This window comes from Perca fluviatilis, chromosome 22 (assembly GCF_010015445.1).
Source record: "Perca fluviatilis chromosome 22, GENO_Pfluv_1.0, whole genome shotgun sequence".
NCBI lineage: Eukaryota > Metazoa > Chordata > Actinopteri > Perciformes > Percidae > Perca > Perca fluviatilis.
This window is the reverse complement of record NC_053133.1, coordinates 13,743,468-13,768,857: the sequence shown is the minus strand read 5'-3', so window position 1 is coordinate 13,768,857 and position 25,390 is coordinate 13,743,468. Positions and strand designations below refer to the sequence as shown.

Below are 25,390 nucleotides of genomic sequence, written 5' to 3'. Positions count from 1 at the left end.
GACTTTTTACTTTCAAATCAATAACGCTCCATGTGCTGCTTTGACTCCTGGCTCTTCATTACAGGCCGAGTCATAAACTTGTGCATCTGAAAGGGCTTAATTTATTCCTGTAGAGACGAGTGAAGCATCTGAAATAATCCCTGACGTGTTAACAGCCCTCGCCGCTAGATTTATTATGCCTTATGAGATGTACATGGCGTCGACTTTTATCGGCTTTGAACGTGGTCTCATTTAATTGTCTCTGCAGATTACTCGAAAATATGCATAGATGATGTGCACTTAACATCATTTGAACATTGGGAATATTCATTACTGACTGCAGAATTTTAGCTGGAATAATCTGTGTCTCACAGCGCACCAATCAGCATATAACATGCATGTTTCGGATTCTTGACATGAACATTTAGCTGACCTACTTCAGCAGCATATCTTGGAACATGTATAACATTGGCAGAATCAAGAACATTACAACATGCACGCACTGGATCCTCTTGAAGGAGACATTTGCCAAACTGGGAATCTCAATACACACCACCTCTCTCTTACTTGTTAAAAATGTCACTTATTATGATGCAAAATAATATTAAAATGCGCTATCGAATTTGCCATACCTTTGCTGAAGGAAGCCAATGAAGGGGGCAACTCCTGTCCCCGGTCCGACCATTATAAAGGGTGCCGACAGGTCAGAGGGAGGCCGGAAGGAGGAGTTGGGTCTCAAACTCACATGGATCTAGGGTCAGAGGCCATTAGCAAGCATTAAAATAATGAGAGTAATTACAACAAAGCTGAAAAGCCACTATGGGCCTACCAATCTATTAATTGATCTACTTAATATTCTAAGACATACTAATAGGAAAACTCATGAGCTCCAACTGGAATCCATAGAGTCTGTGGTAGAGCAGATTTACTTGCATTAATTTAAGTACATTTATTAATTAACCACCCACCCACCCACACCCACACACACCCACCCACCCACCCACCCACACCCACGCACACAGCCCAAAGCTTGTTCGTTTCTTGTGGCTCACACATCAAAATTGAGTTTTCAGAGCAGCCTAAATCATGTAATAAAAACAGGTTAAATTCATAATGCCTCAAGTGCTGCAGTTTCAAGGAGACACTGCACAATTTTCTGATATTATGCTCCACACTTGCCTTCCATTTTACTCAACAACCTCTTGAACTAGAATATTAGAAGGAGAATGGGCAGTCCAGCTCTCCTGGCATTTTTAGTGAAACAAAACTTGAGACAAAGACAAAGAAGGGACGGCAAAGTAAGCTGTAGCAAGATTTCAACCTAGCCAGGAGGGGTACATGTATTCAATTTGTCCCGATGAGAGTGTGTGTGTGTGTGTGTGTGTGTGGGGTTGCAACTATTACAGCACCTGAACACTTGTACTGGCAAATAAGAGCAATAAGACTTATCAGCCTGGGCCAAGAAATATATCAGCCATGACCAAGCGTTCACAAATTTGCACAATCTAGTTTCAGCTCCCCATTTTCCAATGTACTCATTACCTTTGGCAGAGCCGGGCTGCTGGAGGATTCAGCCTTCTCAGGAAAAACCAGGACAGGATTGATGAGGTCAAACAGCCAACCGGTACACAAGCCTCGCCTCCCCGCAGGCCGCCCAGGGCTTGCTGGGAACTCTACTATGTTGAAGACAAAATGCAGCTTTCCTGGGTACCTAAGACAGGAGCTATAGAGATGGGACCGCAGAGAGTTTGAGACAGAGGAAGACAGAGATAGAGGAAAACAACAGTGTGTGTGCAAGGCATACAGACAGTGACAAGCAGGGAGATACACCGAGATTAAGTGAAAAATAGAGTGATATACAAAGAGAGGCAGAGGGGGAACAGAAGGTACAGAAAGCCATAAGCATTACGAGGGAGGATAAACTCTCAAAAAAGAATAGACAACAATGCTCCTAAAATGAATCAAACAAACCACCTTTATAAAAATCTAGTTAAAACAACAGCTGGTCAAAGTAACAAGGGTACATAGACTTTTGATGTGATGACAATTACATGACATTGAAATGTGCAAAATCATGATTTACACCAGTACTTTCCAACATTTCTTGTCTCCTGTACCCCCACAGTCCTGTCAGATGAGCTCAAGTACTCCTTCATCAATACCAATTGTGTTCTAAATCTTTTTAATGGATTTTAAACTGGATGTTACACTGGATGTGATACAAAAGTAGATAATGTTACAATATCTTCATAATAGTTTCATACAACTGTCAAATGTTCAGGTAGGTATTGGTTGGAGGGAGGTATTGTGCAGTCGGCTTATTGTAGCTGGTAGCTTATTCTACATGGCTTACACTAAATATCAATATCACACCAATTTGTAATCCTATTTGTGTGATTATTTTCTTCCTTGACACAAACATGTTTTTATCAAATCATAATTTACATTTTTTCAAATTAGTTGAGCTACTCCACAATCTTTCCACATAATCCCTGGCAACAATAGTATAAGTACCCCCAAGGATAGAAGTACCCCTGGTTGGGAATAACTGATCTGGCATCGGCTTCATTTTAGACAGAAAATAGTGCTAGAGAGTGAGAAAAAAATAACTTCCTGTCTGTCTTGCTTCAATAAAACTGCCTCTCCCTCCTCTCCATTCCAGTCTTCACTGCTGGCTGAAGAACTCTCACCCTCTCTCATCCTTCACTCTCCAGTTCCTGTGGGCCACTAGAGACCTCTATTGACCACGGCATCAATAATGCAGGCCTCTAATGTCTCTGCACCATCTGATAAACTACAGCCACAGTCTCTCCTGTCTGTTCCCTGTCTCTCTCCACAAACATACACACACATAAGCAGCTAAGTGACTGACTAATGAGAGATGTTTGGGCATTGAGTTAGATGTTCCACGTAAGCTTTTAGGCAAACCTAATGGGTAATATCTTAACAGGAAGCGCAAATCAATGACTGGCTAAGTGAGGCAAAAAGAGGGAACGCTTGGGCCTTTTTAAACTAAGCACAACTAGCTAAAGTCTACACAATATTTAGAGTCCATTCATATCATATGTGCATTGGTTTCTCTCACCCATCACTGGTTATTGCTTATTAGGGAATTACTTCTAAACAAAAGCACACACACACACACACACAACATGGGCTACAATGTTCAGGGAATCCTAACAAACTTTAGAGACATACACACACAAATAACAATAATAATTATCACTATAAGGTCTATATATCCTGAATTCAGACAATATTCCTTTGGTGTTATAATAAACCCTATCAAATGCCACATGATTTGAAAACTCCGTCCACCACTGTGAAGGAGTTGACAACATAGCAGATCTCCAGTGTAGCTGCCAATAGTGTGAGATCAAAATATAGGTCTTGTCTAGTAGCATCTAATAACCAAAATTGAGGTTTTAGCAATATAGAACTTGATACATGCAGGGATAAAATATCAACAGCTTTCCAAAATATAGTTAGAGGGTTAGACTGTATATACATATTGTCTTCTTACAACACCAACATAAAAATGACATTTCGCGAGTAGAATTAATCAGGGGTATTTAAAAAAAAAATAACCCAAAAACAAATGAGCAGAGGAGAGTTCCTTATTATGTTGCAGTTGTGTAAATCATAAGAGATCCATCTTCAAATAAATCTGAATCAACTGTGCCATTATTATGCCATAATTTAAATATCATCAGCATTGTAAAAAGATAAAAAAGGAGAGCAGTTGTCGATTCACAGCTTGTTGCGACTATTTCCATATCTGAACACGGTTTAGAATCACTGGAAAAGTGGTCCGTTTCATGGATTCTTTAACTCAGGCAGATGTTTTAATTTATACGGAAACGCATCCAATGACATCAGTAGAAATTACGAAACCTCCACCATCATGTGTGGTGAGAACAAGTCAGACATACATACATACTCATGGATACTTGTTATTCCAAATTAATGATGCTATAGGCCACATTTGGGCACAGTTTCATGCAGGACAAAATGTAACATCCATTCTTATTTTTTCTGTCACCTTACCTGGCTGCTGAATAAGGCCTGGGCTGCAGTTTCGGCAAATGCTCTGAAAGGCAAGCACAACTGTCAATCACCGTTCTGTACCGCTAAGATTTTGTTACACAGACACCCATGACAGAAAGCAGACAAAATAAATGAAAGTCATCTCAGTCCATTGAGACATCCTACCTACCAATCTATCCACAGTAACCCCCAATCCAAGCTACAGTCTTGTTTCTAGGACACTTCTATATTTATGAAATTACAAACTCAGGGTTATGAAATCCCAAGTGTCCAGATGTGGAGCCAGTAGGAAACAGATTGCTTATGCAGACCTTATTTCATTGCCAGCCATGAAGGTGCCCTCTTTTGGGTAATATATAGTGTGCATTACAACCGTGAGAATATGTCAGAGAAATCAGGAAAACTTATAAGAGTTAGAGATGACATTCGCTGTGCTATGACCACCACCAACTACTAGATATGGGCAAAAAAAGAGCGATTGAGAGTTGCGTGATGTGCTTGCTATGTAGTCTCTTACACTCCATTTGCACCAAAGTGATAGAAGAACCTGGAAAAGTAAAGCTGCACCATATGTACCAGCTGAGGCCTTACAATAACACATTTTTCTGCCAAATTACTTGGAAAGACGAACAGCTGGACTAAATCTTCTCTCTCCTCTCTTTCTGAATCTCTCTGACACCTAAACAGCTCGGCGTGTTAGCAAGACAGCCCCACATTTGACGTCCATTTCATCTCTTTGAGTTTTTTTTTTTTTTTTTAAATGGTGATGCATGAAACACTTAGTTTGAAAGGTTTTGAACAAAAACATTGGCCTTGCCCGAACAGCAGCCTTCTACTACACATTCTTCGAAATTCCTCCAGATTCTAAAAGAAAAAAAACAAACTCAAGAGCTACCACTTCATTTTTAGAGAGCATGGTGGGCTATTGACACTAAACCAAACCTGCATTCCTGTAAGCTGATACAGTATGAATATGGTATACAGTGGTTTATAATTTATCCAAATAACAAAGACCTTTGGGCGCCCCAGTAGAGTTATGTTGTTGAAACTAGTACTGTATCTCAGTCTGGAAGAAGAAAAGCAGATCGGTTCACTGTGTGACATCTCAATAGTCATGTTTCCATCTAATCGTCAAGCGAATTTTAAGCAAACTTTTAAAATGTATCAAAAAAGAAAATGCGAATAATAAGTGTTTCCATCAACTGGTTTAGAGCAAATAAACGACTACGCAAAGCGCAGTTTCGTCACAAGTTGACGTAACGCATGGTTGTAGTTTGCAACCTAAATTTAGAGTTTAGAAGCTAAACTCATTTTTGGACATTTGGTATCAGCGAGACAACCGTTCACCACTGTATATAGGCTGTGTGCAGGGCCATACGATTCAAGCTGCTGAACCAATTCGTCAATTTACCCAACGTGTTTGAGTGCACCGCAACTCCACTACGCACCTTGTGCCACAATTGTACGGCCACTAGATGGGACCCATATCCCGATCCTTCCCCCATCCGATGGATGTCGGGACTATAGTCACGTGAGCCGTTCGCTACGTCACAACTTATTCGGCAAAGCTGTTTCCATCTCCCATTGTGCACATTAACTCTTTTTTGAAAAAGGCAAAAACCACCTCAAGCGAGAGTAAAACCTTTTTTGCGAATTTGAGGATGTTTTTTTTTTTCTTCAATTGTTTTCCATTTCCATCAACATTGTCTAATGCGATACTTCAAAATGCACATCCAAATACGTTGTTGGAAATATGACTAATGATTAAGAAATGTTGTCATTTTGTTTGGTTTTTCAAAGAAAGAATTTAGTTTAGTTAGCCAGTTACTTGGAGAAAGCCTGGGAGGCAGATGCGTAACTATCGGTAAGCAGGGTAAGCAGTGCTTACGGGCCCGGACCAATCAGGGGCCCGCATCCCTGGAAGATATTGATTGACAGCCGGGGCCCCCTATCGCATTTTCATTAATCGCGACAATCCCAGCAGTCCCACGTGCAGCCACTGACCAAGCAGGAGTGAGAACGGGTCACATTAATTTCCTTGTTTCTGATATGAAGACGAGACGTGTGTGACTCGAACATCTCACATTTACCAACAAAACGTACAGCGAAAGACCGTGCAAAACATTTCAGACCATCCTGCCAACCTGTATACATTTTAACATCACTGTACGCTGTGACGGGTTTTCACTATATAGTCACTGAAGCGGCTGCTGGGTCAATACTGTCGGCTCTCTGCAGCGGGCGGGGCTGCTGCTCCATTTCCCCCCCGACACACACACACACACACACACACACACACACACACACACACACACACACACACACACACACACACACACACACACACACACACACACACACACACACACACACACACACACACCCACACACACACACACACACACACACACACACACACACACACACACACACACACACAATAAGTACTTTATCAAACCGTATGAGTGTGGCCAGGATAGGAAATTAACTAACAATGTAAAGATCAACAAGCCACTGACAGTGACATGTATGTTCATATTTGATTAATTCTATAAATAATTTTGTCTTAAATCCACCAGCCATTTTCATATTATACCAACATTTGCAGCATCCTGAGCCTTTTTGGTAAGGTTCCTAGGAAATCTCAGCCCAGAGTAATTAATTAATAGTAATAATTATTATTCTCCCCAAAACAAGTTTCCTTTTTATTTTTAAAGAACTATACAAAAAAAATTGCAACTTTCACTGTCTTCTGCAACTTCATTGCAACAAGCATACAAAAGACATCGCAACTTTTATCGCAACTTTTTTTTTTACAAAAGCTCCCGTGAAATCAGGCATTTTGGGCCGCAACAATCTCAAAAAAAGGCCGCGAAATCCTGGAAGGAATGCCCTTGTGTGTTTTTTAATGTGTTATGGTGCGCATTCACCAGTGTTTTTTTGTTGTTGTGGTACGCGTAGACTACTCCTGTATGTATGTATGTATGTATGTATGTATGTATGTATGTATGTATGTATGTATGTATGTATGTATGTATGTATGTATGGATTCTCTTGTATACGTATGACGTGAACATGTCTTGTTATATTTTTTATGTTTGTTATACGTACAGCAGAGTCTTATAACCCCATATGTGATGGGCCAAATGTTAGGCATGATCGGGAAATAAAAATGTGTGAAGACTTATTCTCTGTCAAATGTTTAGACTTACTGAGCCAAGACTTCAGGCTGGCCTTGCTTTGTTCAATCAATATGCTTGCACTGTGGATGCAACTCACAGTAACTGTTTAAATAATTAGGACTAAGCTGGAAAGAAAAAAGTTTAACGGCTCTCAAAAAAAAAAAAAAAAAAAAAACCTGAAAGTAAACCCCCGAAGGACAAAATCTGTTTGGACAAATCATCACATACGACAACATATCCTGCTATCTTTTTCCATCAGCACCAAAAGGAAACACACACCTCTCCATCAGACGGTGTATCATGTACGTTAACACAATCCTCTGGAGCTACGCGGGGCTCCGGTTCCTGCCTTTCTATCACAGAGTGACAGCACATGTCCGAAACAAAGGACAACCAATCCATCATCTCACATCACTGCACCATAATGATACTGCTGGTAGGTAAAAAGGATATATCACTTTTAAAACCTCTGGTTACAACGTGGCTTTTTCTGTTGCAGTAAGTGGCTTGAGAATACATCTTTAAAAAAATATATATTAAAAAAAAAAAAAAAAGGTCTCCATTCCAAAAAAATACAGTCCCCATGGCCCCACTATGTTTTCAGAAATGATCATTTTCAAGGGTATCATCGATCATACTGCACAACAATATAATCTATTCCATCTCAAAAGTCTCTCTGTGCTGTAATGTATATGCAGAGGTATCATTTTAGTGGGAAAAAAAAATAAGATAGCAATGTGGTTGAACATAAGTTATACTTCTTGGGATATATGGATAGTTTCTTTGGCTGCAGTTAGATTAAGGGAAGTTGTTAGCAATAAAGCATGAAGAATAATTTTTTTTTCCCTAAAAATGCCGAATTCAAGTTACTTCTGAGAAAAAGATCTGCAAGATCATGGTTTTCCAAAACCATTTAAAGGTTTTCTCTGGCATTTCATTATACCTTAAATGAATAAAGTGGAATGTATCTGACATGCATATGCAGTGTGTTCTCTGTGACCAGGAAAATGCATTTAAAATGTCAAGCTTTTTTGGAGAGAGGGGGAGCTCCGGTCTTTTGGGATGCAGACACATTCGCTTTACTTTCTTCCACAGTTCACAATAAAAAATAAAAACAAGAAGAATAAAACTCATCCTTGTACAATTTTCTTTAGCCCTGCGGTAAAGTAAATTGAAAAAGAGGCTCTTGGACAGCAATGACCTCAAAGTTTTTATCTGACACGCTATGTGAAACAATGGACCATATAACAAGAGCGCTGACTCTGAGAAGCAGGTATCTTTCTGAATTTATATCCAGCATTTACTTTTATACCCAGGCTGCACTTGGGCAAAGACATCTGGGCTTAGATGCATCTCTTCTCATTATTTATAGTTAGTGTATAACAGCATAAACTCTGATCAGCAAACACCTCCCCTTCGGTCGGGGTAATGAACCAAGAACAGTGCAAAATAAATGCAGCCATGTGCTTTAAATGTGACACACTGAGTCAGAGTTGACCATTAACCTATGATCCAAACTGACCCTGCGTGTTTGTGTCCTTGCAAAGCTCAGTGGATCACCAGTAAACGGCCCCCTGTCCCCCAAATAACAGCTGTTGCCCTGAAGGCCCTCCAACGCCACATTTTTCACGAGGGCACGATTCCCAATTTCTGCATCAGTCCACCACTGAAAAAAAAGGTGCTGTGGTTGGCAAGTAGGCCTAAAATAACTGACATTGGGGAAGGCCAAGAGCTGTGACACAGCTGTTTTAGAGGACAACTCAACTTGTATGTAAAGCTGTAGCCAACTAATTTCACTGTCTGGTAAGTTTCAGTCAAAGCGAATTAGATCTATACTGAATGACTGCCCAAAATGTTAGTTTTCTACCAACAGTTGGCTCAAAGGAGAGATGGTATAGATGGCAGACAGCAGCAAAGAAGTATCAATATTATTAGTAGGGGGTCATGAATAATGAGCTATAATATTGCCATTATAGTCACACAAAAACCATATTGGAGCTACATGGACTTAAAAATGTGACAGGGAAATGAGTGTCGATCCTTTAGGGAGCCCTCGGATGTACACTGTCTGACCATTCAGTATAAGTAAATGCTCTCACAAAATCGGCCTTGAGACTAGGCTCGTAAATCTTTCTTTACTGGGGCTACAGTGACCCCTACTGGATGGAAATTATCCAGACAGACAAACCTGCATAGTTGAAAAAAAACACTTAATTACAGACTTGACATAACCTGAGGTCTTTTCACACGTGAAATACTTACATCTGAACGAAATGATTCCACTGATATTTTGTACAGATGCAGTCTAATCCCAATCTCATGCCAATCACTGAAATTTTCCCATTTGCTTCAGGCAACATGAAAGCCTGCATTTAATTAAAATGTGCTATAATAATAGATTTGTAAATAAAAACTGAAAAACAAATATGCCAGAACATTGTCTGTTTTCCCATTAGTCACTGGATAAATGTTAGGCATGAAATGTAGGGCTGCAACTAACAATTATTTTCATAGTCGATTAATCTGTTGATTATTTTCTCGATTATTCGATTAGTTGTTTGGTCTAAAATGTCAGAAAATGGTGAAAAATGTGGATCAGTGTTTCCCAAAAGCCCAAGATGACGTCCTTAAATGTCTTGTTTTATCCACAACTCAAAGATATTCAGTTTACTGTCACAGAGGAGAGAAGAAACTAGAAAATATTCACATTTAAGAAGCTGGAATCAAAGAATTTTTACTTTTGTCTTAAAAAATTACTCAAACAGACTAATTGATTATGAAAATAGTTGACGATTAATTTAAGAGTTGACAACTAATCGATTAATCTTTGCAACTCTAATGAAATGTACCTAATTGCTTTGTGACATGAGGGACTAAATAAAATAAAAAATAATCGTGATGTTAGATCAGATTTTGTACTTCAGAGTGGTTCTCATGTTTTGTAATATGTAGTGTGTATGTAAAATGTAATCTACCAAGGATGGTTTTTACCCCCAAAAACCCTGATTATTATGGACCCGGAGAAGTTCGGACCTTATGACGGAGATAGGACAACAGCAGGGACTCTGACCTATGAGGAGGCTGAGAGGAGGCGAGCAGGATGGGAAGGCTGTGAGAAGCTCCATGATGCTAAGGCTCGGATCTCTCACATACAGGTTGTAGTCTGCAGCGCCTTGTTTACTGCAGAGCTCCTGCAGTCTTCTCCTCTGCACACCGTCCCCTGTATGCTCCACCAGCGCTCGGAGAAATGCCTGAAAAGAGAGACAGAAACCAGGATGTGAAGTCACTTGAAGCTGTTCTGCACCTGCATCAGCAGCAATCGTCATGCTTTTTCAGTTTTTCTGACGTAGGTTTATATTCACACAAAAAAAAGAAAAAAAAAGAGGCATTTAATACTTTTTCTAACAGTGCAGTAGGACAGATTCAATGCCACACTGCACACAGGCCATAGAAAAAGAGAAGTCTCTGTTAAGTTTTCTACATGAAAACTGTAGAGGTGGACCTTGACACCAGCCCCAGTTGTGGAATACAGCAATTTTATTTTTCATGATGCACGTTCTACACCCATAAAATCGTAATTTAGTTTTTAAATGCTTGTAAAGCTACTGAGAAATTAGCAGAGGCAAAGAGCATTCTTTTAATCCTAAAACAAATTCATCAAAATCAATTAATGCAATCAATTACTGTTAAATTTGCAGAAGACAAGCCGCTGTTTAACTGGTATTTCATCAGTTATTGTTAATCCTTTGGAGGCTGAGATGCAAATTACAGGATTAAAAAGGATCAAAAAAGAAATGAGACTCCTGAACAACTTTTGAGAGTGATTTTGCTTTATTCAGCAGCCATTCATCACTCTGATACAGTAATCACAACTTCTGAATAATTGTCATGCCTAAGTGTTCTGTATAATTTCAGTGATTTATTATAGTTTGAGTACATGTATGGAGAGATTAGTGCTGGAATAATTATTATCCCTGTCTTCCAATCCATCCTGTATAGCCATCTTTGACTAGTGTGAAAACATTGTCTGTATCTGATACAATCTTTAAAAGAGCTTCAGTGATAACATTAAAATTTGTCTCAGCAGAAATGGCAAGCCAGGACATGCCACGTATAGCTTTCTGTATTTGATGGCGTTATGAATATTATTAGGAATTGTACTTACTAACAGGCTGAGGTGATTATCTTTCACTATCCTAAAAATCATAAAGTATAAAACTTACAGGTGTTGTAACTTCTTGGATTACACAGACAGGTGGTGTAAAATAAAACTCTTACAGCCTTGTACGTCTGTGTAGACAACAGTTTGACCTAAAACTATCAATTTTTTAGTGCCTTTTATAACAGAGGGGAAAGTAAGTTTGTGCACATGTCATATATATATATATATATATATATATATATATATATATATATATATATATATATATATATATATATATATATATATAGCAGGGGACTGAAATGATAGTGGCTTTTACAATTATTATGGACTGTATCTTTCTGACACAGTATCAATTTAATTTAGACAGTTGAACGTTTAGTTAATAAAACAATCAGTTAATCAGGAACAATGTTTCCATAATGTATCTTAATTCATCATACTGACCAAGCAATATCTTTTTGCATAGCATATCTTAAAAACAAAATAATAAAATTAAAAAAAAATGTTAGTATGCGGTGTGCCATCATTATTAGGGGTGCACGTTTCAGAAAATTTCACGATTCGATATTGATTTTTAGGCTCAAGATTCAATTCAAAAACGATTCTTGATAAAAAAATGTTTAAAAAGTCACAGTATGTAAATGTAGTTACTTTTCCCATGTGATTGCAGTAGACATACAATTTAAAAAAAAAAAAAAAAATATGAATCGATTTTTGGAATTCTATGAATCGATTTTTAATTGGTAGAGCTTGAATGGCGATACGAATGTGAATCGATTTTTTTGCACACCCCTAATCATTATATAGGCAATAATGTGTTTTAAGCGCTGTGTCATTTTGTGCTTTAAACAATGCTGAATGCTAAGCAATACTTAAAATATTGTATTATTAAAGAAGCAATTACATTGTTGCAATTTCCTTTTGTCATTCAGTGTGCTCAGTGTTTACAAGGAGCAGTAAACTACTGATGCAGCTCATGCCAGAGGGAAATAAATGGTTTTCATTTTGGTTAGACTATAATGTTTTTATTAAATAATGAATTTAACTACGCAGTAAAAACAAGGGTGTAAATACCTTGAGAGATGGAAATTAGACAAGAAGTGCAGGTAGGTAGACAAGTCACTACGGTAATGGTGTTTAGTAATAGTGGCTATTTGACATTTCCACACGCCAGCTGTGTTACTCTCCGCCACAGAGGACCAGGCAAGTCTAATAGTTGTTTAAGCCTCAGGCCTAACCTTGCTTGAACTTGTCAAACCAATCTATGGACCCATGCAAATGTTTTGGGTCTAGACATAGACTATTTGAGCACCCATTTGCCTGTTCAGTAAGTAAAATCTAAAATAAAATGAAGCACCTGTGTCAAAATATGTCACTTCTTCATGAAATATAATATACTTTTCTCCCAGCTTTGATCACACAAATAAAAGCAGCAAGCTCTAGCTGGAGAAAACATGACACACAAGTCTTCACTCTTGTTATTATGCTGATATCGTATGTGTTGTTCTAGTCTGTCACATGAGAAAGTAGCTTGGCCAATGCAATTTACAAGACATAGAACAATGTCAGGACATGCAGTACCTTCTTAGGAACACTTCTGATCTCCAGACACCATGTGAGCAGGTACAGCAGAGAAATGTTGTGGGAAATGTAGGATGGCACCTGGGCACCTATAACCAGGGAGGAAAGAACATTTGGGAATTATCATAGGTATGAATGTCACATCATCACTGAATCATTTTGTTGTCAGTGCTGCGTAATCTTTGGTAAGTCCAATGTTACAATGTTCTTTCCAAGAGTACATGTTAAAATCATTTGACAAGCACACTTTACCTTTTTTCTTAGTGTCTTTACGTAGAGAAATGTGTACTTGGTGGTTCCTCCGGTCATGAAGGCCCAATCTGTGGAGCATGTCCTCAACCTCAGCGGCCCTGTTTGGGCATAACACATCAAACGAATCCCCTGGATGATAGGTCATCATCGGGTGAGCCTTAGAATGAAAAAGATGAATCGTAAGTCCAAACTGCAATTAAATCTAAACTCATACTGCACATTTAGAAAATGTTCAAAAGCTTACAGATATGTCCAGTTCTAAGAGAAGGGCCATCTTGACTGAATCTCCTCTGGTCATCTTAACTGCCCTGGAGATGGGAACCTCGTGGAGCGTCTCTTTGTTTAACGGTCCTATAATCTGAAAGAAAACATTTATGAGATAAAAAGGGTGAAACAGGACACAAATACTGGCTTTATCAGCAGCATCGTTCCTCACCTGTTCCACAGTATCCACCTCCTGAAGAGAAACATCGAGGTAGGGAGAAGGCAGAGCTGGAACATTAAGAGAGGACTCCGACAGCGGCGGCAGGGAGTGCGTCAGTGAGGCTGCCAATGCAACATGGGGAACTCCAGCATCGCCGGCCTGTGTCTCCGGTGCGGATGTAGAAACACTGGCAGTACCACGAGACTGGGGTGCCAACCCAGGGCTCCCTGCAGGAAAAGCTGGCCTGAGATCAGAAACGGCAGTCGGTGTAGCAGAAGCCAAAGATGAAGCAGCAGTTGCAAATTTGGAGACAGTTTCTACAGATTCTCTGATCGACTCGCAGCTCTGGTGGTCAGTTATGCTCAAGAGGTTTAGTTGGACATCTGGTATAGTTGAATCAGGAGCTTCCTTTGGTGAATCATCTGCTTCTGCTTTCAAGTAACCAGTCCTATCAGAATCCATGTTGGATAAGGCTCCTTTGATTGCTTTCCACAGTCCTTCAAGCCAGGGGTCCACAACCACCTCTAGCCTGGAGAGAACAAAGTCCACAAAAATGAAAACAAGAGAAAGAGAGTGGGTAGGTTAAAGGCCAAATGCTGAAAGCTGGATGTCAATACTACAGAACTTACCCTACACCATCATCTGCATATCCTGTTGCATAGAATTGTTTGGCTCCAAGTTCCTGTAGACGACGCTCAATTGTCTTCCCACAGTTGCAGAAATTTGCATAATTTGTGTCTCCTAAAGCTGGAGCAGACAGAGGATCACAGATGAAGATGTCTCAAGCCAGCAACTAGTCAGAGAGTAAACACTGTGCAGTGCTCTGCATTGTAATGATTTGCACAGATATGTTTTGCAAATCAAGTTCACCATAATAACTGCAAAATGATCTACCAGACCTTCAAAGAATTTACCTAAAAGTGCATAGCGAAGGTGTTTATAGTGGTCAGTGGAGAGGGTTTTCTTCTTGATGCGCTTTACAAATTGGAGGGCATTGTCTGGCGGTTCCCCATCTCCAGTAGTAGACACAATAAAGACCACTGGGGCATTCTCTTTCTCCAAATTGTACTGGAACCAGTTATATGATTATTCAGTGAGTGGGGTTTCCACTAATCAATGTGAAAATTCATTACAATAATATCCACAAATGCATCAAGCAACAGACATCACATTTACTAAGATATTATTGATTGGTTATTGTGTGTCAGCAGCCATGCAGTAGAAGAGGGACTTTAACAGCTCTGTTTCATGTAAAGCTCTTATAATGTGCAATAGCTACCTTCTCATTTTGGCTCAAGCAACTGAGCTCAGCGACTAGTCCATGCTCCTCTGCCACCTCAGCTACTCCTTCTGCTAGGGACTCGGCTTGGCCCTTCTGAGACCCGTAAAGAACCACAAACCGAGGCTTCACTTCACAGGGCATGCTAGAGAATCCAGAAAAACAAAGCAATTTTTAGATTGAAAAACATTTGAGAGGCACAGAAATAAATGTGCAAGACAAACCAAGGTCGAGTAAGTCCACGCAACCACTGTTGGGGTGATTACAAATCTAATATTTAATTGTCGAGCTGTATTTTCATGGATATCTCATCTTACCTACACTGCACATTTTGACAGGTAACAGACAAGGTGCCACATAACAGCCTTCGCAACGCTGTGAACCGCAACAGCCCTGAACACCACCATAAAGTACCCGGACGTTGCGTCAGTTTTTAATGTAGCACGTGGATTCGGGTATTTCATTTATCTTGTCTCATATCTAATGCTAAATCAAACGCAACATTTTAGACAAACGTTAGCAGCTAAAAACTGCCAACTAGCTAATAACTAAACGTAACCCAACATTCGATCCTTATTTTCGAGCTAAACGTATCCCTTATAAAAAACAAAGTACAGATACTTAAATATTGTTAGAACCGGGTATAAAGGCTGTGTGAAGTTCTCGGAAGATATATTTTCTACCTTTTCAAACCAGCTGTTGAAATCAACCCAGTCCTCATGGAATTTTTAGTGTATCTGTTATTCACGCGAGATTAGGAAACAGACTGAGGTTTGAACGTGATTGGAAGAAACCAAAATACAAAATAAGATCTTTTCCGTTTAAACATTTAATTATTCTGTATGAAAAGCTAGACATTGTTTTTCAGAATCATTTCAAAACAGTTCAGTTGATTGTGTGTTGTCATTCTGAGTAAAGGCGTGTTCAAATGTGTAATAAGACACACTGAAAGCTACTTGGTTCCGCCCTCCCCACCCGTGGAGCCTTCCAGAAGTCGCCGGTAGACTCGTGCGGCTTTCAGTTCAGCCACACTCCAGGTTTCCATCGTAAAAACTCTTTATTTTATCAGTTGGACACTTTCAAAGTGTCCTTATCCCTCAGTCAACATGTCCTCTTTTGGGCAACTGGCTTTCGATGATTATGGGAGGCCTTTCATCATCATTAAAGACCAGGACACGAAGACACGGTTAACGGGCATTGACGCACTGAAGGTACAATGGGCTAGCTAACGCAGCACAAATGTGGCGTGTTGGTTAGCAATTTGCTAATTTGCTGTTAGTTGCATGACGTTGGGTACGTTAAACCAACAAGATATGTGTTGATATACAAGGCTATGATGTTTAATCATATACTCGACTGGCAAGATGAGCTGTTGGTGCAATAGCAACAGAATAGTATCCAAAGGATTAGCTAGTCATGCTAACATTGAGGCCCATGTGCTTTCTTTAAGGCGGTGCGTGTTGCAGGGCTGTGCCCAAATAGTCATATTTGATAGATATCATTTGTATATGAAATTTGAAACTCTTTTTCGCACATGGCAACTTCAATATGCCTTCAGCATAGATAATACGATCTTATTTAAAATGTGAGCTGACATGAAATTGTTTTTGTTTTTTGCAGTCTCATATTATGGCAGGCAAGGCAGTTGCGTCAACGCTTAGGACATCTTTGGGACCTAACGGTGAGTATATAAACTAATGTAGTTACAGATAATCATTCGCGATGGCTGGATGAGTGCGCAGATGCTAGGCTAGCGTTGTGACGATAACCGCAAGTCATCGCCTCCTTTTTTTTTTCATTATTTTTGCTGGTGAAAGTTACAAGAATGCATGGTATGCAATATTATCATAAATGCCAACCGCATGGATGCGTTGCTTTTTCACCGAGGTAATAAAAAAATCCATACGTCACAGCCACATAAATAAAATGATACAATTTTATTTCTATGGTCGCAGCCCTATGCTAGGCTTCTGTGTAACACAAGTAACATTACACATTAGACTACGTTGTAAGTTTGGTATCCCTCCCTCATAAAATTTTGACTGCTGTTGAAATTCTTTGGCTAAGATCACACTTCTCCTAAACCATTTTTGCATTCAGGTCTTGACAAGATGATGGTTGACAGGGATGGAGAGGTGACTGTCACCAACGATGGAGCCACTATTCTCAGCATGATGGATGTGGACCACCAGATTGCCAAGCTTATGGTGGAACTCTCCAAGTCCCAGGATGATGAGATTGGAGATGGAACCACTGGAGTTGTCGGTATGGAATAAGAAGATAAGGGGTCTAGGGTGATTTTGCTGTAGACCTGGATTTATACAGTTCGACTGGGTGTTCTAGTGGTTCTAATGTAGATGACTCTGGCATTAAAAGTTTTTGTGTTTGTGTTACTGAAAAGGTCTGAACAGAATAACTTACTGTAGAGGATAAATGTATATGGTCCAGGCCACTCCCTCTCTAAAAGCAGAAGGATTTTGTATGACTGCATTTTATCCAGGTACTTTGTCTTTAATGTTGTGCTACAATATAAACAACACTGTATTCACAAGTTTCTGTCAACGCCAGTCATAGCCGATGCATTGAGGTCGGCTTGATCATAAATGCACTGAAACCTTTTAGCATCCTGCAGCCATATCAAAAGGAACAGTGTGCATTAGGAATATGCTAATTAGATTTTACATAGTGTATTTGACATCAGCATGATTGCTGCAGCTCTGATCAAGACAGCCTGACATATTTCATGCATATTCCAGCTATTGTTGGTATTATTGTCTTACTGTATTTTCCTCTTCCTCCTCAGTGCTGGCTGGGGCTCTGCTGGAGCAGGCGGAGCAGCTGCTGGACCGTGGAATCCACCCCATCAGGGTCTCTGACGGTTATGACCAGGCCGCACGCATTGCCATCGAAGAGCTTGACAGAATTGCTGAAACCCTACTGTGCGATCCCAACAACACAGAACCGCTCATTGAGACCGCCATGACAACACTGGGATCCAAAATGTGAGTCTTGAGTGTTGTTTTTGTTAAGTTTATAATGTTCATTATATAAATGAGACAAAATATTAGAAACACCTCCTTAGTATAACACAATACAGTTCAACAGCACCGCAGCCTACAGCCTCCAAAATGACCATACAGTTAAATCAGCACCTGTGTGCAACATTTATAACAAAACCTTTGTTTGTAACCTTCATAACCGGAGGATTTATTGCAGGATTGTTGCATTGGCTAGATTAACCCAATAAACTGCCGACTGAGTGTACATTTCCCTCTTGACTATTTGGTACTTCAGGTGTAAAACGCAACTATTAAATCATGTTTTCACTCATAAACATTTCTTATCCTATCTCTTTCGTTGCAAGATACATTTTTATCGGTAGTGCTGAGCACCAAATTTGATACTTTGTAGGCACCAACCAAATTGCCTCCTTAGTATCAAGCATCGAAAAATGCTTCCTTTTTTATTTTTGTTTTTTATTTATTATGGATAATGTACAATTTTAAACATACATTTTACCATTTGATGCATTGTACCAGAGTTAGCCTCAGGCTAATTTACATCTGCAGTCAATACCTAAGACGTAAATCTCAACTGCGTCAGTGAGCCAGTAAGCATGCAAAATGCTTCTACCAAGATCTAATAATGCTGGTGATTGGCTGTCTTAACATTACAAGTCGTAAATGCAGGCAGGAAAAACTACATTACGCACAGACGGGCTCACAAAGTAGGAGCTGAAAAATAAATGAATAAGATTTGTACTGTAATGTTGTAATACTGTTGTCTTTCAGTATCAACCGGTGTCACAGACAGATGGCAGAGATTGCAGTGAATGCCATCCTCACTGTGGCCGACATGGAGAGAAAGGACGTAGACTTTGAGCTCATCAAGATGGAGGGAAAAGTGGGAGGCAAGCTGGAGGACACACAGCTCATCAAGGGAGTCATAGTTGACAAAGAGTTTAGCCACCCTCAGATGCCCAAGGTACAAACTTTGGGGATTATCACTCTCAGGTGTCATCGGCTCTATATCCGTTTTTTCTTTGATCACATGAAATCAAGTAGTTGACGGTGCATAAGGACAAATTGAATGTGTATGTCTGTGAGGCCATGAGATCAGTGTTAGTGCTAGCTCGTAACCCATCTCTAATGTCAGTGGGTGGTTGTAATTGGCTGTAAATTTGCTAGGGACCTCTGGCTCATAAAGCAAATTAGCCTACTGCTGAAAAGTAAAGATGCATTCACTCACTCCCTGCCCTTTACAACCTATTCCATGTTGGTAATAGTAAAAACCTTTTTGAAACAACAACTTGATCAGAACTGTTGAAATGTTAAAAGGAAATGTAATGGTAAACTGTCTAATCTTCTTAGTTGTACCAAAAAAAAGTCTCATCTATTACAAAATATCCCAGTATTTAATCATTTTTTAAGGAGATAATTTAGGGATTGTTGAAAGAAATGGCAAGTAGTTAAATGTGACTCTAATTACTGAAAGCATGTATTTACATAGAGATTTAATAAAATGTTAGACACAAACAGTAAAAAGCTACATGTGGTGTATGACTTACAACTCATAAGGGCACTTTATTATCTTTACAATGCTGCAGCCAAACACTACAAGTTCTATTGCATTTTTTTTGTCACCACTAAGACAATGATGCTGACATCAATTATTCCTTGTTCCCACTCAGGTCCTGAAAGATGTTAAAATGGCTATCCTTACCTGCCCATTTGAGCCACCTAAGCCGAAGACCAAACATAAGTTGGATGTGACCTGTGTGGAGGACTACAAAGCTCTTCAGAAATATGAAAAGGACAAGTTTGAAGAGATGATCAAACAGGTAAGCGCTGCAGCATCTACGGTACTAAAACTGAATTCTAATCTACTTTGGCACGTGTTCAAAAAGTGAACTCGTATTTCTCTTTTAAGATCAAAAGCAATGGTGCCAACCTGGCCATTTGCCAGTGGGGCTTTGATGATGAAGCCAACCACCTTCTGCTGCAGAATGAGCTGCCAGCCGTGCGCTGGGTCGGAGGGCCTGAGATCGAGGTGAGATAAGTTTGTCACGTGATAGAACCCCTTGATGTGAAGTTACTTTTGAACATAATATTTCCACGCCCTTTATCACTTAGATCAATCATGTATTCCCATGTTATGGCCATATGGTGCTGATGAGCATAAAGTACTTAGTTTGTGTTATCTTGTCGATTGTGATTCCTCTGCAGTTGATTGCCATAGCCACAGGAGGCCGCATCGTGCCAAGGTTCTCTGAGTTGACACCAGAGAAGCTCGGCACAGCCGGTGTGGTGAAGGAGATCACCTTTGGCACTACAAAGGATCGCATGTTGGTTATCCAGGAGTGCAAAAACACCAGGGCCGTGACAATTTTCATCCGCGGAGGCAACAAAATGGTAAGCACAAAATGAGACTTGTACTCTAAAGTTCAATTATCATACCAATTTATGTTATTCTATCCGTCTTGGTTCACCTTTATTTCACCTATCCCATTAGATCGTTGAAGAGGCCAAGCGCGCTCTCCATGATGCTTTGTGTGTAATTCGCAATCTGGTCAGAGACAACCGTATTGTGTATGGAGGAGGAGCTTCAGAGATTGCATGTGCTCTGGCTGTCAACCAGGCTGCAGAGAAGGTGAGATGACTAAAACCCACAGAACCCACTTTCAGAACTGAGCTAAATTTAAATATGGTATTCCTTTTTTTTTTTTTATAGAATTTAGAGTAAATGTTTGGCACACTTTTTGTCGTTTCTCTTGCTGCTCTGATCATTTTTATTTCTGCTCCTCACCTTTCTAGTGCCCATCATTGGAGCAGTATGCCATGAGGTCGTTTGCTGATGCTCTGGAGGTAATCCCCATGGCGCTGGCTGAGAACAGTGGCTATAACCCAATCCAGACCATGACAGAGGTCCGAGCCAGACAGGTCAAAGAGAACAACCCCTTCCTCGGCATCGACTGTCTGCGCAACAACACCAATGGTAAGGAAGGAACTGTCGGACAATGGTAACATCGCACTTAAATGTCAAAACAAGACCACATGATTATTGAATGCCTTTTTTTTTATTTATTTTCTTCCTTCTTCTTCACAGACATGAAGCAGCAACATGTGGTTGAGACCCTGATTGGCAAGAAACAGCAGATCTCGCTGGCTACTCAGGTAGTCAAGATGATCCTAAAGATCGACGACATCCGAAGCCCAGGAGAGAGCGAGGACTGAAGGCCTCCTGGAACACTTAAAGATTTCGGGGCTGTTCTAGAGGTTAAGGCACTTCCCGAGCACCACGTCCAAACCGCACTGCATATTGCTATTTATCATTTGATACAAAATGTTCAAGCTGTTGTAGTATCAAAGTCACCATTAAAATGTTGGTCCGTTGACATTTCCAGACTCTATGGTTTTGATTTCGAGCCCCCACTATTGAACCAGACAAAAAAAAAAAATCTTTGTGTTCATGTCAGGTGTACATTACATGTCTTTACAAAATATATTTACACTTAAATTTGGCAAGCTGATAGGTAAGTAGTGCAATCCACATACCACATTCTGTATATTTTATTTGATGATTGTTTTACATTATCAAAACATACTGCATCCATATTATTTTTGTAAAAGTGCTTAAATAAAATTCACATTTTATTAACATCCTCAGTATCCACCGGTCCATACATGAACATCCAGACCTCCAAAATAAAACAACTGGGAAACTGGAATGTTACTAATCATACAAAAATTATGGCTAACTATAACTGACTACAGGTCGCTGTAAATGGTACCTCTACATTTTACATTTGTAGTGCTGTGTGTAAATGATTCCCCGTGTTAATTACTCTTCTAAACTTCCCATTTAAAGGTATTTGTTGAACCAGTTTAGCATGTCTGTTCTGGCCTCCAGGATGCTGGGTTTGTCTGCAGGGTTGATGTCCTCTCTCTTGCGATGGACAAACCCATGAGTCTGACCAGGAAAGATCTTTACCTGGTAATCCACTTTGCAATCCTCCTTCAGCTTTGCTTCAAGGGCATGCACCTGACATTCAAAAGGATATAAGCACCGGTTGTCAGTGGCTATATATAATTATAAAAGTTTGTTTCATTTCTGCTTTTATTTGTACTAAAATGTTACATTTCTTGTGTATCTTAAAGACCTACTGATGTTGCTTTAAGGACACCATTTGGTGCTGTAGTACCAGGGTGCAGCATCAGGCAGGTTATACCATCACTATTATCCTGAAGACAATACTGCATGTGTACTAACCTGGTCCAGTGGGATAACGTCATCTTTCTCCCCAAAGATGAACAGTGTAGGACTCCTCAGCTTATATCTGTTCTCGGTTTCACGGACGATCCCTGCCCAGGAACAAATAAGCCAATCCTAAAAATCACTGTACAGCAACCATACGGCAACTTTTATGAACAAGGATCGCTGATTTATAATACTGTTATGGATTTGGGAAGAGCAGATCTTTGCCACAGGTGACAAAGTGAACTGTGACACATACCGTAGGCTGACACTCCTGCTTTGACATCTGGATACTGCAGGCTGATGTAATGTGTGGCAACCCCTCCCCAGCAGAAGCCCAGTGCTCCAATGTGTTTGGCCTCACAATGCTCCATCAGGTACCTCAGCACTGCATCCACCTCTCTGAGAAGAAAATAATTTTGACCAAAATGTCATAACTAATGCACACAACAAAAGAATAAATGCATGTAATCAGCAGGCCTTATAAATCACCAGATCATACAGCAGCAGTGGCAGCAAAAACTGTCCTGTTCTGTTATTAGTGTCCTGAGGAGTGTCCCGGGACAGTCAGACACTGGCCTGTACACTGTCCTGTGACTATCATGGGAGTCACTACAAAGCTACTCACCAAAACACACCATTAAATGCTACTTCAGCTAGATACAATGGGATATTGGCTGCATGATAAAGTAAAGACAGGCTTTCAGTTACTTCTTTATGTTTGTTGGCAATTTGTCTTGAAGCCACTCCTGAAAAGTGGACCAGTCGTGTGATGAACTCCACGGCTCCTTTCCAGCAAAGAAGTCTGGACAAACAGCACTGCTCAGAGCAAACAATGGAAGAAACAGAAACATTGTTAACTAACCAAGTTATATACAGAATATGTCCTGTACTTGGTTTTAGAAGCACATATATGGATATCACTCTCCACTCTTGTCTGTTAGCCTATGTACGGTATATTGATTTCTGCTCACATGTATCCATTGGCAGCCAGCATATCAGCCATGTATCTTGTGTTGGGAAGCTGCCACCCGTAGATGTCCTGTATCACAATGATGGCCTTGTTAGTTGCAGCAGATGGTTTCACTACATAAGCTTTGATGTGCTGTATCTGGATCTCCTGGCCGAGCCCTTCGTACTCCATCAGATCACCAATATGGCAGGGGCATGGCTTGGCTTCATTTGCCATTTGCTGACAGACAGGAGCAGAAAGACAGATAGAACGTCAGCTAGAAAGGGGGGCAGCAGGGTGAATGGACACCTAAACTAAAATGTAAGTTATCTGTCATGTGCTTTAGACACCTTAAAGGTACCATGACATGGTGCTCTTTGGATGCTTTTATATAGACCTTAGTGGTCCCCTAATACTGTATCTGAAGTCTCTTTCCCAAAATTCAGCCTTGGTGCAGAATTACAGCCACTAGAGCCTGTCCCACAATGAGCTTTCCTTAGGATGTGCCATTTCTGTGTATGTAGCTATTGAGGAGGAGAGAGAGGGGGGGAGGGGGCAAGGTGGAGAGGGGGTGTGTGGCCTTGACCAACTGCCACTTTGCTAGTTTGAAAGCCATGATGTCTCTCTCTCATGGGTGGGCTAAATATTTTTTGGCAGAGAAAGGGGAGGTAACCTTGCTCCTTATGACCTCATAATATGACCTCACACCTATTGCCATTTCTAGCCACTGGGGGACCATAGGCAGGCTGGGGGAACTCATATTGATGTTAAAAAAAACTCATAAAGTGAAATGTTCATGCCATGGGACCTTTAACATGATTATAAAAGCAGTAAGAATAAAAAATAAATACAAGGACCATACTTATGAAGTCCATGGAATTAGTTTGGTAGTCTAAAAGTCCCAGGTACTCTGGAAGTAATACCATGGTCATGGACGTTCATTTTAAGTATGCTGGAGCTGGACAGTTGTGTTTTTTTGTGTGTAGGCGATGGATTTAACAGCCTTTGATTGGTAATGCCTGGAGTGGGGAGGTACAGGCTGGCCAGTGGTGACTCCTCCGACGCTCCATTATTATTGGTTTATTTTTACTTACTGCGGGTTTTGTCTTTTTTAAACTTTTTTTTGACCCAGTGCACCACTCAAAACAATGACAAAGCATTTTGCACAAATACCTTAAGCATTTCCCTAGCTTTCTTCTTAGCCTCATACAAAAGAATGTTTACATCGGTGCCTTTGTAAATCAATTTTCATAGATCCGAGACATAGATAGGCCTAGATACTTTATTGTCCTTTATCAAGAACATGTTTTGGCACATGCTGTACAATGGCATCATAAATATTATATACATAAATACATGTATACATACCGTGTTGATTTCCGATTTTGCGATGAAGGTAATGTAATGTAGGCCTATGTGAGGCTAAGGTTAAAAGTTGCAGCCAGAGTCGGTCGTAAGCGGTGGGAGCTGTTTACACAGTCTGTGGGTTGGACCAAGATTCTTATCTATCAGTCATGACCTTCAAAATAAAAGCTGTACATTTCAACTGTAATAATTAATAGCACTAAAATAAAATGTCATTGCTCTCTTTTGCAAATATCCTGTTGTAGCTGATAATTATATTTAAAAAATATGGTCAAATTATTTTGTCAACTACTTGACATTTTTCGGGTAGCCTACAACCTGAATAAGCCATCTATCAATTAAAATTGTAAGATTCTTCTGTGTGTGAAACGTAAATGGTTCCTTTTACAGAAACCTAGAAAACAGTCAAATATACCCATCTATTTTCGTGAGAGTGTTAACGCAATCGTGACCTAAAAGTTTGACCTAAAAAATAAGTTCAGTCATTTTGATATTTTGTAGCTTTTGCCCTTAAATAATCTTAAATACTGCAGCGTATATGCATTTTAGATCATCATTTTGTCTTCTCCATTTTTGTGTGTTGTGTTCTAGTGAATTCATGCAGTCAAGATATACGACCTTCTCTTCGGTACCAACATGTTTGAAAGCGTCATACAAGCACAGAAACATCCCTCATGTTTTTACCTATTTTATACATGAATGTATTAAGAGAACGAAGATTGTATACAGTCTATGGTTTTAACAAGTTTTGTAATCATTCAAGTATCTCAGAAATGCCTCTTAAAAGGCACCGCTGGGATTCGAACCCAGGATCTCCTGTTTACTAGACAGGCGCTTTAACCATCTAAGCCACGGCGCCGGTGGTGTGTAGTGGCCTGGCAGTTCAGGAGACTTTCATCCAAGGCCACAT

The 25,390-nt window shown here is 40.0% G+C and overlaps 3 protein-coding genes and 1 non-coding gene across 6 annotated transcripts in view; 1 reads left to right on the top strand and 3 right to left on the bottom strand.

Moving 5' to 3' along the window:
* The window catches only part of mtrr (5-methyltetrahydrofolate-homocysteine methyltransferase reductase), a 27,696-nt gene extending 11,894 nt beyond the window's left edge, over positions 1-15,802 (bottom strand). The window contains exons 1-12 of one of the 3 annotated variants that reach the window (XM_039789766.1): positions 15,593-15,802; positions 14,910-15,054; positions 14,545-14,698; positions 14,260-14,377; positions 13,643-14,159; positions 13,451-13,564; positions 13,207-13,363; positions 12,955-13,043; positions 10,279-10,459; positions 4,027-4,069; positions 1,522-1,702; positions 612-730 (exon numbers count right to left, since the gene is read on the bottom strand). In XM_039789766.1, coding sequence (XP_039645700.1) covers positions 612-730; positions 1,522-1,702; positions 4,027-4,069; positions 10,279-10,459; positions 12,955-13,043; positions 13,207-13,363; positions 13,451-13,564; positions 13,643-14,159; positions 14,260-14,377; positions 14,545-14,698; positions 14,910-15,054; positions 15,593-15,630 — 1,856 coding nt within the window. In that variant the 5' untranslated portion in view covers positions 15,631-15,802. Of the gene's footprint in view, positions 1-611; positions 731-1,521; positions 1,703-4,026; positions 4,070-10,278; positions 10,460-12,954; positions 13,044-13,206; positions 13,364-13,450; positions 13,565-13,642; positions 14,160-14,259; positions 14,378-14,544; positions 14,699-14,909; positions 15,055-15,226; positions 15,474-15,592 lie in introns of those variants that run through there. The other 2 variants (XM_039789767.1, XM_039789765.1) reach the window with 2 other exon arrangements.
* Positions 15,803-15,874: 72 nt separating this feature from the next.
* cct5 (chaperonin containing TCP1, subunit 5 (epsilon)) lies at positions 15,875-21,305 on the top strand. Its single transcript, XM_039789768.1, has 11 exons — positions 15,875-16,120; positions 16,530-16,590; positions 17,010-17,174; positions 17,713-17,911; positions 18,701-18,893; positions 19,600-19,749; positions 19,839-19,958; positions 20,135-20,320; positions 20,421-20,558; positions 20,723-20,903; positions 21,015-21,305. The coding sequence occupies exons 1-11, from the start codon at positions 16,016-16,018 to the stop codon at positions 21,140-21,142; spliced, it is 1,626 nt and encodes a 541-aa protein (XP_039645702.1). The 5' UTR covers positions 15,875-16,015; the 3' UTR covers positions 21,143-21,305.
* A 155-nt stretch (positions 21,306-21,460) lies between these two features.
* On the bottom strand, positions 21,461-24,638 carry cmbl (carboxymethylenebutenolidase homolog (Pseudomonas)). Its single transcript, XM_039789770.1, has 6 exons — positions 24,484-24,638; positions 23,138-23,355; positions 22,875-22,982; positions 22,423-22,565; positions 22,179-22,270; positions 21,461-21,950 (listed from the first exon to the last, which is right to left on the bottom strand). The coding sequence occupies exons 2-6, from the start codon at positions 23,350-23,352 to the stop codon at positions 21,771-21,773; spliced, it is 738 nt and encodes a 245-aa protein (XP_039645704.1). The 5' UTR covers positions 23,353-23,355; positions 24,484-24,638; the 3' UTR covers positions 21,461-21,770.
* A 627-nt stretch (positions 24,639-25,265) lies between these two features.
* trnat-agu lies at positions 25,266-25,339 on the bottom strand. The gene has a single exon. It is a non-coding gene; the product is annotated as a tRNA-Thr (tRNA).
* Positions 25,340-25,390: the final 51 nt, after the last annotated feature.

Bases quoted from the DNA above. Each gene is read 5' to 3' on its own strand.
- cct5 (XM_039789768.1), top strand. From the start codon at position 16,016: ATGTCCTCTTTTGGGCAACTGGCTTTCGATGATTATGGGAGGCCTTTC. The intron at 17,912-18,700 runs GTGAGTCTTGAG...GTTGTCTTTCAG, and splicing joins ACAACACTGGGATCCAAAAT to TATCAACCGGTGTCACAGAC. The intron at 19,959-20,134 runs GTGAGATAAGTT...ATTCCTCTGCAG, and splicing joins TCGGAGGGCCTGAGATCGAG to TTGATTGCCATAGCCACAGG.
- cmbl (XM_039789770.1), bottom strand. From the start codon at position 23,352: ATGGCAAATGAAGCCAAGCCATGCCCCTGCCATATTGGTGATCTGATG. The intron at 22,566-22,874 runs GTAACTGAAAGC...TTTTCTTCTCAG, and splicing joins TTGCCAACAAACATAAAGAA to AGAGGTGGATGCAGTGCTGA. The intron at 21,951-22,178 runs GTTAGTACACAT...TTTGAATGTCAG, and splicing joins ACGTTATCCCACTGGACCAG to GTGCATGCCCTTGAAGCAAA.